The 16013-nt window shown below is 44.7% G+C and overlaps 1 protein-coding gene across 2 annotated transcripts; it reads right to left on the bottom strand.

Annotated features, from left to right (window-relative positions):
* Positions 1-1221: 1221 nt before the first annotated feature.
* On the bottom strand, positions 1222-14156 carry CHAMP1 (chromosome alignment maintaining phosphoprotein 1). 2 transcript variants are annotated; one of them, XM_087435780.1, is made up of 3 exons: positions 13670-14156; positions 10224-10335; positions 1222-4772 (listed from the first exon to the last, which is right to left on the bottom strand). In XM_087435780.1, the coding sequence occupies exon 3, from the start codon at positions 4716-4718 to the stop codon at positions 2244-2246; it is 2475 nt and encodes an 824-aa protein (XP_087291906.1). In that variant the 5' UTR covers positions 4719-4772; positions 10224-10335; positions 13670-14156; the 3' UTR covers positions 1222-2243. The 2 variants fall into 2 exon arrangements, with proteins under 2 accessions (XP_087291906.1, XP_004423251.1); XM_004423194.3 differs by lacking the exons at positions 10224-10335; positions 13670-14156 and adding an exon at positions 5689-5827.
* Between the last annotated feature and the right edge of the window lie 1857 nt (positions 14157-16013).

The following is a 16013-nucleotide window of genomic DNA, read 5'->3' as shown; positions in this document are numbered from 1 at the left end:
CACAGCTTACCCTGACCTTAGAGGTAAAAGGAGAAAAAAGTGGGAAGCCATAAGTAAGGTGAGCCAAGAACATGGTGGTTTAACCAAATAGGGCTAAGGTCTTAAGGCTAATACTACTCACGCATCACCACCACTTACCCTAGCGTAATATCCTCTATCCTATGACAATATCAAGAAAAAACTCATATCAGATGGCAAGTGGTGGGATCTAGCTAGCTCCATCTTGAGCAAAGGTCTCGGAAGGATTTTGTGGGAAGTTTGCACCAAAAAGTGTGAAGTCCTAAAGAAAACAATCTGTTGCATGTAACGTGGTTGGTTAGAGAGTGCAGGCTTCAAAAGGGTTTCTGGGTGCTGCAGACCCTGTTTTCCCACTCAGAATTTTAAGTCAGTATAGATGAGACAAAGACAGTATATCCAAGATATCTTACCTGTCCTACTTATTGGCATCATGCCTAGAAGGAAAATCCAGAACTGGAAGCTCCTTCTCAGGTGCCCAGTGTGAACTGACAACTATGACAGCATCAAGCACTCACAGTATTTTCCCTGCCTGCCTGTGCTCACCAAAGGAGTGGCAGTCCTGAAGTTTCTAAGACCTTCCCAGTATTATCTAAACATTGTCTTCTAAATTGGCATATAAATTTGCATGCCATGATAAAAAGTGCTCCTTGCTCAAAAATATCAGGGAACAGCTTAGAGCCAGTATCTCAATCCTGGCTACACATCAATCTCTAGGGCACTAAATGCTTCATATTATTTAAATGAGGATTGACAACCACTGGGATTAAACTTTTTAAATTTTTATTTATTTATTTTTTACCCCAAAGCCCCAGTAGATAGTTGTATGTCACAGATGCACATCCCTCTAGTTGCTGTACGTGGAACGCGGCCTCAGCATGGCCAGAGAAACGGTGCGTCGGTGCGCGCCCGGGATCCGAACCCGGGCCGCCAGCAGCGGAGCGCGCACACTTAACCGCCAAGCCACGGGGCCGGCCCTGGGATTAAATTTTTAAGATGCTACTGTTCACTGATATGATTTTCCACGAGGAGCACCTAGAATAGCGTTTCTCTAACTTACCTGACCACAAAACTGAGAAAACACAGCCTAAAAAATGCTGCTCCAGATATCAAAATTAGTATGCTGAAAACAAGTGGCAATAGGAAAGAATAATGGAATTTGGATATCATACAATGAAAATTACAAAAAAAACATACACGAAGATGTTGACATGAACGCCTTTGTTTTTAATTTGGTTGATACACAACTGACAAATACTTTAGAATAAAATAATCCATGAACAGGCACAATGTATTTACAGTAACAACTGTGAAAAATGTAAAATTGATGTATTCTCAAACAGAAATGTGTATTTATAAAATTTTCTCTTGTAAGTCTGGAAGACTCTCAGTTCCTACTCATTACCCTGGTCTGAAGCTGAAGCCCCGACAGTGGCGCAGTGGGCCTGGGAGGAGGAGGTGCAGCTCCAACACATTTGGCAACTAAGGACCATCTATTGGTGTGAGCTCACAAGGAAGCAAAGGGCCAGATCTCGGGGTATAGGACAGAATGGAAGACTCCAAAGGAAACAACTGGGACGAGACCTAGACTCACACTCATCTTTCTCAGTTTCCTACAGGAGAAGGCTGCAATCTATTTTCTACACTCACTCAATTTTCCCCCTTTTAGCAGGAAATCAGCAACCCTGAGACTCCAATTTTCCATGACATGAAAGCTAATAAACATCTAGAAACTGTTCAAGATTTATATATAAACTAATTTTATATGATCAAATAGAAACTTCAAAATAACTTTTATGATTTGAAAATACATTTAAGAGAAGAAAATTTCTCTAAATTTTAATGCCTAATTCTTAAACATTCCAATTAATAATTCCTGTTCTCTGAAATGAGTTTCACAAGATACACTTTGTTAGATGTTTTAAATTGAGTAAAACTTGCTCTTGATTGATAAATGGAATGCCGACCTCTTCATATTATTCAAATATACTTAAAAGAAATTAGAGAAATTTTATCCATCTGGAATATACAGTATGAATGTATTGACTTACAAGATAGCCACATAAACAGAGACCATGAGAAAAATAACCAAATGCTGTCTCTGTAACACTACTGAGACAATTAAACACAGTACACCACACACATCAACATCTACTGATCCAACTAGGCTATTTAACTATACTTTGAACCCACAACTTTGTAGAGCATATATCCACACTGTGGATACATCAAATTTGCTGCTCCTCCAGCGGCGGTTCAAGAGCTTCCATGAGCTTTTTATTTGCCTCTTCATTATGCCGGCTTTGACAATGAGTTAAATGTTTCTTAAAGCCTCTTGGGAAATTTGATTCAAAATTGCAACGTGGACATTTAAGTAAACTTTGCCCATGGGCTGCTACATGATTTTTAAGGAGAGATTCCAAAAGAAAAGCCTTTCCACAAATTGTGCATTTGTAAGGGCTATGGACATTATGCTTATTAACCAAATGATGCAAAACAGCACCTTTTTTCATAGCACGACAGCAACAAATTTTGCAGTAATACTTTCCTTTTCCACGCTTCATATACTTTGCAATCTCTTCTTCAGAGATAAAAGCCTCTTTTTCTTCAGTAAATTGTAGTACATTCCTGGACTGCTCTGGACTAGTCATGCCCATTTTGTTCTCTTTACTAAAATCAATAGATTCCACATCAACCTGCTCTTGATCACTGCTTGATTCTTGGCCCTTATTCTCAATCGCATCCAAATCTGTTTTTATATACTCACTGCTGCTAAGCTCAGTATCCGAGTTCTCTTGGTTGTCTTTCTTGAGCTTCTTTGAGGAAGGAAATAAAGTGTCTTCTAAGAGTTTCTTAGGTGTAGCTAGTAGTTCTTCCTGAACCAGAATATCACACTTTTGATCATCTATGGCATCTGCCTGCAGCTCATCACCAAGCTCGGCTGCCTTCTGAGACTCTGAGAAGATAGCAGATTTGGAAAGGTCAGGGAAAAGGGCAAGTTTCCGGGGCTCTGGAAAAAGAGCACGTTTTCGTGGTTCAGGAGAAGCAGGAGGGGCTGTTTTGGCAGGCTCAGAAAACAGGGCAGGTTTTCTAGGCTCAGCATCCACAGAGAGAACAGGCTTCCAGATATCGGAGGCTGCTTTAGGGGACTCAGATGACCCAGAAGGACCCGGTTTCCGGGTCTCAGGGAAGACAGGTTTCTGAGGTTCAATAAAAAAGGAAGACTTCCAAAGATCAGGGGAACCACTACGGGAACTTTTCTGGGATTCGGGGAAATCAAGTGAAGCAGGAGAAGTTTTCCGCTGATCAGGAGAAAGCTTCCAAAGCTCTGGAGACCCTGAGGGTTTCCTGAGCTCTGGAGATCCGGCTGGACTATGGATCTCTGGGGACAGTGGTGGGCCTGGTTTGCGAAGCTCAGGAGACAAGGGGGGTCCCGCTTTACGGAGCTCAGGAGACACCGGGGGAACTGTCTTCCAATGTTCAGGTGACAGGGCGGGAGTTGTCTTTCGGAGTTCTGGTGGGCCAGACTTCCACGACTCAGGAGACGCAGGGGGAGATTTCCAGGAACCAGGTGAGACTGATGAAGACTTCCAGGACGCAGGGGACACAGATGGAGTTGGCTTCCAAGGTCCAGGTGATATAGAAGGAATTGGTTTCCAAGGTCCAGGAGACACAGATGGAGCAGGTTTAGCTGGCTTCCAAGGTCCTGACGACACTGAAGGACTGGATTTCCAAGACCTGGGAGACCCAGGTGGCCCTGGCTTCCAAGAACCTGGTGACACAGATGGGGCTGGTCTCCTAGGCTCTGGGGAGACAGCAGGGAATGGCTTCCAAGGTTCAGGAGACTCCGATGGGGATGGCTTCCTTGGCTCAGGGGAAATAGTCCGGGCTGGCTTCCGAGACTCTGGAGATGCAGTTGGGGATGGCCCCCAAGGTTCAGGGGAGGCAGCTAGAACTGGTGACTCTGGAGATGAGGCTGAAGGCGGCCCCAATGTTTCCGGGAAATGGGAGTGTTTCTGGGGTTTGGGATTAATAAGAGTAGCCTTTACCAGCTCAGGAGATCCAGGAGCAAGTTTCTGTGGTTCTGGAGAAGGAACAGGGACTTGTTTCTGAGATTCACAAGCAACAGGGGCTGGTTTTGGAGGTTCAGGAGAAGCAACAGGGGCAGGTTTTGGAGGCTCAGGAGAAGGAAGAGGTGTCTGTGGCTCAGGAGAAACAACAGGGCCAGGCTTCTGAGGCTCCAGGGAAGTAAGAGGAGTAGGTTTTGGTGATTCTGGAGACAAAACTGGGCCAAGTTTCTGTGTTTCTATGGAAAGGGCAGGTGTAGGTTTCAATTCTGCTGAGTTAGAGGGCATTTTCTGGTGTTCAGGAAGAGGAGGGCTTTTCACAGGATCTGTCTCTTTGTTTAACTGATTTTTTGGTTTCTCATTCCATTTCTCTGGGGCTGCATGTTTGGATGTGATGTGATAATACACATTAGAGTACATCTTGCTGGTGAAGAAGCATTTATGGCAGTGAAATAGCTTCGCACTTTTTTGGTAAAATATCATTTTACCTAATCCACCGGCATCCATTTCATCACAAAATTCTGGATGGATGGTGCCCATGTGGATTTGCACATTTTCATAATCTGTGCCTCTGAAATTGCAGTGGTCACACTCCAAACGTGCTGATGGTTTACGAAGCTCCTGGAATATTTCCATTTTTCTTTCTGTTACAACACACACGATTATATTCTTTAAAAACTTTCAATGGTGCTGCAATAAAGTAGAAATAAATTATTTTCAGGGAACATAATTTTGAATAAAATTTTGTTCTAGACCATTCTATAACTGCATAGTTTTATGTCTAGAATGGCACATACACTTATTAGACAATATCTCTAAAAAGATTTTTGAAGAGAAGGGAGAAATGGCACTGATTTTTAACTGAGTCCCAGGAACTCTGCTAGTTTTACATACATCACCTCATTTAACTTTCCTAATATGACTCAAGTATTATTTTAATTTAAAGATGAAGAATCTTGAGGTTCAGAGAAGTGACTTATCCAGGTGACCCAAGGCTGACCCCAAATTATCTACTGCATGAGCCTTATACCTTGACTCTAAAACCCCGAATCAACAAGCTGTCAGGACACAGCTGAGTAAATATCGAAATTAAAGCTAGGCTACCGAAGGCTGAGCAAGAAACTTTAGATTCATTTCAAAAAGTACTTTCCCCACTAAATCTAACTATGAAAAGATGATGTTTTTAAAAAACATCAACATATAATGTCTTATCCACCCTAATACAAGGTATTTTATTCCTTCATTTACTAAATGAATTATCTTCTGTCTGTGCTTTTCTAGGCATCTGGTTTAAAGGGGTGTCTTGCAATTTGGTGCTTACATTAGTGAGGAGATAAGAGTGTGGAGGGCAATGTAGAGAAGACTGTCAAGGAAAGATGCTTGAGCAGAGATCTTCAATGAGTGAAGAGCTTGCCAGGCAAAGGTCAATTCAGACATGGGACACCCTTGAGGCAGGAGCTTGCTTGCCAGAAAGTATGACTTTTTAAAATTTTAAGTGAGTCTTCTTAGGTGTTAAAAGTAACAGGAGCTCACAGTTAGAAACGTTCACTCACACAGTACAAGACACTCACACAGTATGACTCCCCAGGGCAGCCACTGTACTTACGTGTCACTGAAGAAACGTTCTACGTATACACAAATGCACAACCACATTCTACACAAATGGGATACTAAGCATACTGCTCTGCAACTTGCTTTCATTTAAGGAAGAGAAGGTGTCTGTGGCTCAGGAGAAACAACAGGGCCAGGCTTCTGAGGCTCCAGGGAAGTAAGAGGAGTAGGTTGTGATGATTCTGGAAACAAAACTGGGCCAAGTTTCTGTGTTTCTATGGAAAGGGCAGGTACAGGTTTCAGGAGTTCTGCTGACTTAGAGGACATTTTCTAGGACATTTTTACATAGAGAGTATGCACTGAATTCCCTTGTACATATCTTTTGAATATGAGAGTATTTCTGAAGAGAAAACTCCCAGAAGTGGATTACCTGGTTCAAAGGTTATTTGCAATTAAAATTGAAACTCTCAAAAAGTTGCAGTACTATACACACCACCCGGCAGTGTATATATGAGGGACAATTCCCGAACTCCTTCATAACACAGAGTATCATTAAACTTCCAATCCTTGCTACTTCTTAGGTGAAAACTGGTTTCTCACGATTGTTTTAATGTGCTTTTCTTTAATGAGAAAGACTTTTTCCTTGTTTACTAGCCACACGTATTTCTTTTTCTAGAATGTGCTTTGTCCATTTTTCACAATTATTTGTAAATAGTCTTTGTATATAAAAGAACTCAGCCTTTTTACTGAAGACACTTTCCAAGCTTATCATTTGTCTTTTGACTTCATGGTATTTTCTTTTTACCACACAAATTGGTTTATAAAAATTAAAAACTTAGGGGCCAGCCTGGTGGCGTAGTGGTTAAGTTCGCGTGCTCTGCTTCGGGGGCCCGGGGTTCACGGGTTTGGATCCCGGATGTGGACCTACATACCGCTTGTCAAGCCATGCTGTGGTGGCATCCCATGTATGGAATGGAGGAAGACTGGCATGGATGTTAGCTCAGGGACAATCTTCCTCAAGCAAAAAGAGGAAGATTGGCAACAGATGTTAGCTCAGGGCCAATATTCCTCACCAAAAAAAAAAAAAAAAAAAAAAAATTAAAGTGTTTTCCTTATGACTCTGTGTTTTACTTACGCTTCCCCCACTCCATTATTTTTTAATCACTCAATATTTTTTCCTATTTTTAACAATTTCATTCTTTTTTTACATTTGTATCTTTGATCCCTCTGGTATAAGGAATGAGGTAGTGATCCAGACTATTTTTTCACTCCAAATGGACAGTTCAGTTGTCTCAACACACAACCCTGTTCCTCACTGATGTGTGATGTTCCATTGAGCATTTACTACATTTCACGTCTATGATTCTGTTCTGGACTTGACTCTAGTCTCCACTAGCTCCACCTGGCGTGCTCTTCTCAGCACGAGAATTCAACAACTGCTCAACGGATTCCGCAATTAATATGCACAGTGAGTTTATTCACCAAGTGCATTACAAAGTCTTCTCATTAAATTATGCCCCATCGTTGACCAAAAGAACCAGTCACGCTCTGTGCTAATGGTAACAACGGGGTCAAAATAGACTCCATGTTACCGGTCCTTAAAAAACAGTACAGGTTAGAAATACTTACTTACTAATCACGGTATCTTTTTATTAATTTCAAAAATATTAATTAAAAAAACTTAATAATATTTCTAATTTTAATAACTTCTGTTTTTAAAAATGTTATTACTGACAATATCATTTTCTATCACCTGAATCAGTGGCACACCACTTGCATTTTGGGGATGTCTAAAGTTAAGATAGACAGTGGAGGAAACAAACTAGTGCTTTTCAGAAAGTATTAGCTCCTTCTGAATTACCCTGCAATTATCCTACCTTTTAGAAAACTGTTTTTAGGGCTAGAAGGACTACCAAAAAAGAAAAATATAATCACTTAGTACTGAAGAAAAATCTCTAAAAAAAATCTTTAAAGACTAGGTTAACTATGCACCTCAGAGTCCAATGTTCAACGTCTAGATGTTAAAAGAAAATGTAAGATGGAATAACCCCGCCTGTCCGTAAGTGGCCGTAACGAACAGTCAAGGGATGCCCATATTACAGAGGAGAGGTACGTCACATTGTATTATCACATCACATCAAGCGTCATCTACATTATGACATGGAGGTGAGGTACGTCATATCGTATCATCACATCCCGTCATACATCATCTACATTATGAAATGGAGGTGAGGTATGTCATATCGTATCATCACATCACGTCACACGTCATCTACATTGTGATAGAGAGTTGAGTTATGTCATGTTGTATCATCACATCTCGTCACACGTCATCTACATTGTGATAGAGAGGTGAGGTATGTCATGTTGTATCATCACATCCCGTCACATGTCCGCTACATTATGACATGGAGGTGAGGTATGTTATATCCATAGCAAGCACTCAGTATTACCTATTATTACTATATTTGAAACTACAGGGTAGTCTTTAAAAAACACACTCCTTCGGGGGCCGGCCCGGTGACGCAAGCGGTTAAGTGTGCGCGTTCTGCTGCGGCGGCCTGGGGTTTGCCAGTTCAGATCCCGGGCACACACCAACACACTGCCTGGCAAGCCATGCTGTGGCGGCATCCCGTATAAAGTGGAGGAAGACAGGCAGGGATGTTAGCCCAGGGCCAGTCTTCCTCAGGAAAAAAAGAGCAGGATTGGCAGATGTTAGCACAGGGCTGATCTCTCCACAAAAAAAAAAACAAAAAACACTCCTTCAGTTTCTGGTAATTACACAGTCCCACATCACCTTGGTGAAGTTATGGCTAACCAACATGCAGTGGCTCATCCAAAAGACACTCAAGTCCTGCGTGTGACAGGCAGAGAAGCATCACTTCCATGATTTCTGTCAGAGTTTCTTAAGCTTAGTTAAACAAACTGTTAACCGTAGAAACTTTCCCAACCTCTCAAGGAATAAGGATATAGTAAGTAGAAAGTACTTTTGTTTCCTTGTTTCAATGTAGCACTTCCTTAGCTACGCCTTTCCTCTCTCTCATAACATACAGTCCCATTAACAAAACCACGTTCCTCCTTCCCAATATGCTACCTCATCAACTTTACCAACGCTAACTCATAAAACAGAGGTCATCCACAAGCCCAATAAGTGCTGAATGCAGGGATTAGATTATGAACTGCAAGGGTAAAGCATTTTTCTTCTATTCCCACAGAAACGACTGAGCACACTATTCTACAGCCAGGAAGATTTTTAAGAAACGCTACTGGCAAACTTACCAAATGAAAACCAGAAAAAAACAAAACCACATCTCATAAACATCTTGGACACAGTACATCAGTGGAGAGCTGGACCCCTCTCTAACCCACCTCCTCTCCTGACTGCCATCCAAGTCTTGTGGTCCCTTTCTGTAGGCAAAGCTCTAGCACTTTTCTCCTTATTTCTACTTTCCATTGACTGTATCTCTCCCTTTCTTGCCTCTTTGGCAATTTTATACTAACCCTACATTTTACAACTGCTTCTGTAAATTAGTCTTTTTTTTTTTTTTGGTGAGGAAGATTGGATGCCACCACAGCAAGGCTTGATGAGCGGTATGTAGGTCCACGCCTGGGATCTGAATCCGCAAACTCCGGGCCGCTGAAGTGGAGCACATGAACCACTACGCCAATGGGCTGGCCCCAATTAGTCCGTTTTTAGTGACTACCACTGGGCCTGATTCCCACTGCTCTTGCCTTGAGCAGCCTCCAGCACCCCCTCCTCAGCTTCTCCAACTGGACCGACTCTTCTTGTCCTTAACTGCTGCCTGCTGAACCCGCACATTCACCAGCTCTCCCACCCCTCATCTAGGGCCACTCAGGAAATACATCATCCATCTCCATTCCCCTTCAGTCTGTAAAAAACCCCGAGGGCTCCTCAGACTTCTGTGTCACCCTTACCTCTCCCAACTGCCCCCTTCTTTCCTCTTCCTACCACCAACTCTTGTGGCCAATCTCAGTTTCTACTACCCACATGTGCCTACTACCAAGCCTCATCAACACACTCTAATAACCTCTTAAAAAAAATTAAAAAGAACATTATAGAGTTCACTTCTCAAACCCCAGATTCTATCATACATTCATGCATCACTTAACAATGGGGATATATTCTGAGAAATGCGTTGTTAGGTGATTTCGTCATTGTGTGAACACTGTAGTGTGTACTTATACAAACTTAGATGGTATAGCCTACTACATACCTAGGCTATGTGGTACTAATCTTATGGGACCACTGTTGCACATGCGGTCCCTTGTTGACTGAAACGTTGTTATGCGGCGCATGATTGTATACACGCACATCTAGTACATGTTCATACGTCATCATATATATGGGTGTGTATGCTTTTATAGAGAGTTTCTCCTCAAGAACTCCAAGCACTTTTCAAAAATGTTACCATACAATATTCTCCTAAACATTAAGAAGCAAGAAATGTTAAAAGCAAACAAAAATACATGCAAAGTAATGATGGTAGAATAACACTTGCTAAATCCAGGGCAAGTACTCCAGAGTGGGGAAGAAATAAAGACCAACATGCTTTCCCCTAGTAGACTCACCAACTGTCTTTCTGGAAGTCTTCAAAGGGCAGGCAAGTCTACATGGCTTTTTGACTAAACCACAGAAAATGGCCCGTAGTACATGAAGCAGGACAAAGATGAGATGTTGAACCTGAAAAAAATAAAGAAAGGAAGGGTGATCAAAATTACATCTCTGTGATAATTTGTGCACCCTGTGATAGAATTCTGCCTATTTCTCTCACTATCCTGCCCCCTCCAACAGTGAGAGGGGTCCAATCCAATAAACAACACTAAAGACGGCAGTAGATACTATCCACAACACCATCCCTTCTAATTCCACTTTAATAATCCACAATGGAATTAATGCCCACGTATATAACCAAACCCTTCTCCAACCCACCATCTAATTTCAGCTGATGTAACAAGCACTCACAAGATTGCGACTGTGACCACAGGAGCAGCTCACCTTTTGCCAATGATCCACACTACACAGCAGAGCAGCAAATTAACAGGCAGTGGAAGAAGGGACAACACAATCAACAGGACCAAGGGGCAGAGAAGGAAGAGGCCTCTGAGAAAAGGAGGGATGGTGGTACTTCAGCGACTGCTCAGCCCTCTTCACACATGAATTTAAGAGAAGGTGCCAGGTGTGGGAAAGCTGTTGACTTGAACAGAATGGAATCAACTGGCCATGAACAGGCTGGACAATGGCTCCCAACACACCTCTGAGAAGTTCCAGGGCATTCATCTACCCCGTCTCCCTGCCACTTGTCTCCCTTCCTTCCAATCCACTCATCATACTGCCACCAGTCATCTTCCAAATGTAAAACCCCAGTGCGCCTTGCTTGCTCACAATTCCTCAAGGTATCCCCAGCACCTACAGTACAAAACTTGAATACGGCATATAAAGCTCTTCACAGTCTGACCCTGACCTGAACGCATTCTCCAAGTACTGACCCACCTGGAATTCCCCAACAATTCAAGCTTCTGGGCCTTTACACAAGGTATTTCCTCTTTACACTCCCCACCCAGCCATCCTTCAGGTAGGAATGCTTCTTAAACACTGGCCAATTCCCCACCCCTCCCAATCCTCCTTGGGCCTCCCTGCTGTATGCACACCTCCAGTGCAGTGGTCATCCTCTGGCACTACAGCCTGAGTCTACACCAGGCCATGGACTCTTGGAAGGCAGGGACTGCCCATTCACCTCTGTAATCCTTGCACGTCCCTGGCACACAGTATGTCCTCGGAAAGTACATTCTCTCATGAAGACTGAGGACCTGATCTTACATTCACAGGATTTTAAAAATAGAAAAGACCGGGGCCGGCCCCGTGGCTTAGCAGTTGGGTGCACACGCTCCGCTACTGGCGGCCTGGGTTCGGATCCCAGGCGCGCACCGATGCACCGCTTCTCTGGCCATGCTGAGGCCGCGTCCCACGTACAGCAACTAGAAGGATGTGCAGCTATGACATAACAACTATCCACTGGGGCTTTGGGGAAAAAAAAAGGAGGACTGGCAATAGATGTTAGCTCAGAGCCGGTCTTCCTCAGCAACAAGAGGAGGAGTAGCATGGATGTTAGCTCAAGGCTGATCTTCCTCACAAAAAAAAATAAATAAATAAAATAGAAAAGACCTAAGCTATCATCTTGTCTTGAGATCATTGGGTTTTAAGGTAGGAGAAGACCTCAGGGACCATCTACTTTAAAACTTCAATTTATAGTTGAGGAAACTCAAACCTAAACACTAACTTGCTTAAGATCAGACAAATAATCAGCATCTGATGAAGGACCAGAATAAAGTTCTGCTATGTATCCAGATCCTTTCTAGTACATCTCGAGCAAACTCATACAGTGGAATTTCTGTAAGATCTCGAAAAGCCAATACAATGGGCCAAAATCAACAAGATGAAATTTATCAAACATTTAGAATCCAAATATCAACATAGAATACAGGACTAGAGAGAACTGCATTCCATATTCTGCACTGAGCAGAGTATCCCAGTGGATCACTGTCCCCAGCTCTGGGTAGGAAGGACCCTTTAAGACAGTCCCTAGCTCTAGGGAACATGCAAAAGAAAGCAATCACAATGGCAAGCAGTCTTTAAAAACATGTCATTTGTGAGTAGACACTTAACTTCAAAAGAATTATGGATAACATATAATCTGTCCTAGAAGCAACAAGTGGAAGCCAGCAGGAAAACAGATTTCAGCTCAACATAAAAAGTTTTACGAACTACTCAATTACAGACAGGAGCCCCCATAGTAGGAAGCCAATGATCAGTATAGGACCGACAGGATCCTCAGAGGACTAGAGTCCAACCTCTTCATTTCACAGTTGAGAAAACTGATGCTGAGGGAGAGAAGTAACTTTTCAAAGATCACACCAAAAGCTCAGAGGAGGCAACAGAAGACCTTGGTTTCCTGATTCTGGATCTCTGTTGTAACACAATGCGGTCTTTCCTACAGGGATGTTGCAGAATTGAGTCCAGAATTCAGCTGCTGGGTAGATGCGAGACACTGAAATTCCTTCCAGCATTAAGATTCCAGTAATTTTTTTCCTAAATTTCAGAGCTCCTAAGCCTAACCATGAAAGTAACTCAAAACTGTCCAGATTAATAAAAATTACTCTCATCCTACTTTTCACCTCTACAGACTACATGTTGTCTCTGAAAAACCTAAGTTCTAGCCATTTGTGTTTTGCTGGTCCATCATCCCGTATGTTTCAGTGAAGTTCTATGCATATGGCATAACTCCTATTTCACCATTTCTCATCCAATTTCCTTCCTAAAGTCTCATACCATCCGTCGTCTTTAAAACATTTTGATATTCAGCTTTTAAAATTAAAACTCAGTATGCAGACCACGTTTAAAGCTCAGTGGGTTTTATCAGTATACACAGTAACATTCTTCTTCCTTCTGTAGCACGTTGTTTAAAAATTAAGAAACTATTTTTTAGAGCAGTTTTAGGTTTAAGGAAAACTGAACAGAAGGTTCTCTGTTCTTATATACTTCCTTTCCTCCCCTGCTCTTAATTTCTCCTATTATCAACATCCTCTATTAGTGCAGCACATTTCTTACAACTGATGAAGAAGCACTGATATGCTATTAACTAAAGTCTGCAAGTTACATTAGGAGTCAATCTACATGTTGTACAGTTCTATGGGTTTTCACAAATGTACTGTCACGTATCCATTACAGAATCGTACAAAATAATTTCACCGCCATAACAATTCCTCGTGCTCCTCACAATCACCAATCTTTTTACTGCCTCTGTAGTTTTGCCTTTTCCTAGAAATTTAAAAAAACCTGTGGCAAAATACAACGATAAAATTGACCATTCTAACCATTTTTCAAAGCGCACTTTTAGTGCATGAAGTACATTCACAGTGTTGCAGACTCATCACCATTATCCTCTTCCAGAACTTTTCTTCACCACCAACAGAAACTCTGTACCCAGTGAACAATAACTCCCTGTCCCCGCTCCCACCTGGTCATCTCCATGCCATTCTGTCTCCGCGAGCGCAGTCACACATTTGTCCTTTGTGTCTGGCAGCACGAACCAGCATTTACTCCTGTTCAAGGACGAATAACATCCCACTGTACACACCAACTAGTTTTCATCTGTTGACAGACCTCTGGATAGTTTCCTCCTCCTGGCTATCCCGAACAAGGCTGCTAGGAACACTGGGCCGCGAGTCCCTCTTTCAGTTCTAGGAGTTTACACCTAGGAGTGGAACTGCTGGACCACATAGTAATTATGTTTAAATCTTGAGAAACCATTAAACCTTTCCCCAGCTGCGGGTTGCACCATTTGACGTCCACCACCGCACCTCCTGGCAGGTGAGAAGTGGCGTGTCCTTCTGGTCTCGTTTTCATAAATGATATGCTCGGCGCCATTCCTATGCCACTTGGGGAAACACCTGCTCAAGTCCTCTGCCCACCTTTGAGTGAGGCCGCTTTCTGTCGTTGGGGGCAGGACTTCCTCCCGCATCCCGGACACGAACCCCCCGCAGAGACGACCACCTCTCCCCCTGCGGGGCCGTCCCGGACTGTGGACACGAACCCCCCGCAGACACGACCACCTCTCCCCCTGCGGGCCGTCCCGGCCTGTGGACACGAACCCACCGGAGGCACGACCACCTCTGCCCCTGCGGGCCGCCCCCGACGCTCACACGCGACGGACAAAAGCCCCGCAAAGGACGGACAACGCGGCATCCGAGACCGAGACGGAGGAACGCCCCTCACTGAGCCAGAACCGGCCTCCCGGGGTTTCCCGCCTCCGGCGAGCTAACGCGGCCGCCCGCGGCCCGGAGTCCCCGCCCGCCCGCGGCCCAGGAAGGGTCCCCTCGGTAAACGCCCGGGCTGCCTCGCGCCCCAGGGCTCGGGCCTATGTGCCGACGACGCCCCTCCCCACCCTCTCGCCCGCCTCGCTGCTCACCGGTGGGCCGCGGGCGGCGTCCAGGCGGCGGCGGCGGCGGCGGCGGCGGCGGCGGCGGGTGCCAGGCTTGCGGTCCCAGCGCCTCCCGAGGCCCAGCGGCGCGGCGGCCTCCGAATGGCGGCGGGGCGCAGGCGCGGGCTCCGGGCGCGCGAGCGTGCGCGCAGCCGCCGAACGGGCGGGCGGGGCTGACGGGAAGCGAGTTTGGCGTCGCGCGCTCTCCCCCGCAGGCCAATCAGATCGCTGATCGAGAGGCGCCGCTTTGCCGGGAGTGCGTCTGCCCGTCCAGAGGCCCAGCCCGCGCCCGGAAGTGACGTATGCTCCCGCCTCGCCCCCGGAGGTGCCCGCGCCCCCGCCCCGGCCACGCCCCCGGAAGTGCCTGCGTTCCCGCTGGGTTTTGGGTTGTGTCTAGGACCAGGGCGGCCAGTCGGCGTCGCTGCAGCCCGCTGGGTGAGGCGGTGAGCCCCGGCCAAAAGAGTTTTGGGTTGTTTGTCTGCTGTTGGGTTCTTTAGGGTTAAGATCCCGTAGGCCCTAAGTGCCCGGCGAGACGGCGCTGCGCGAGCAGACCTGGCGTCTCAGATCCGCGGTCCCGGATGCGGGAGGAACCGTCATCGGCGCGGGGACCCCAAGTCAGTGACAGCTTTCATCCTCCCTGGGCAGACCCTGAAATGGACTATGGTCTCCCAACGTCAACAGTCCTTTGTGAAAACAACCACCCGGCCAGAAATACTGGCAAAAGACAGCTTATTTACAGAAGAATAAATGTTCAATAAACAGAAAAAAATCCTCATCCTCAATAATAAAATTACAGACAGAAACACTTTTTTCCCCTTTACTGTGAAATTTTTGTTGTACATTAGTGTTTGTCAGTCACCATATAAATGCATCCCTTCACCTCGTGCCCACGTCGCACCCCACTTGCCCCTGGTAACCACCAAACAGTTCTCTCTGTTCCTGTGTTAGTTTATCTTCTACTTATGGGTGAAATCATGCAGTATTTGTCTTTCTCTGGCTTATTTTGCTTAACATAATGCCCTCCAGGTCCATCCATGTTGCAAATGAGAGGATTTTGTCTTTTTTATGGCTGCGTAGTATTCCGTTGTATATATATATACCACATTTTCTTTGTCCAATCATCAGCCGAGGGACACTTGGGTGACACTATAGCCATGTCTTGGCTATAGTGAATATCACTGTGATGAACACAGGGGTGCATAAGCCTCTTTGGATTGTTGATTTCAGGTTCTTTGGATAAATACCCAGTAGTGGGATAGCTGGATCGTAAGGTATTTCTATTTTGAATTTTTTGAGGAATCTCCATACCGTTTTCTGTAGAGGCTGCGCCAGTTTGCATTCTCACCAGCAGTGAATTAGGGTTCCCATTTCCCCACAGCCT

This window comes from Ceratotherium simum, chromosome 10 (assembly GCF_057802395.1).
Source record: "Ceratotherium simum simum isolate JZ-2026a chromosome 10, ASM5780239v1, whole genome shotgun sequence".
NCBI classification, from domain to species: domain Eukaryota; kingdom Metazoa; phylum Chordata; class Mammalia; order Perissodactyla; family Rhinocerotidae; genus Ceratotherium; species Ceratotherium simum.
The sequence above is the reverse complement of the archived record's forward strand: the minus strand, read 5'-3'. Positions and strand labels throughout refer to the sequence as shown.

Excerpts from the sequence above, each read along its gene's own strand:
- CHAMP1 (XM_087435780.1), bottom strand. The coding sequence starts at position 4,718 with ATGGAAATATTCCAGGAGCTTCGTAAACCATCAGCACGTTTGGAGTGT.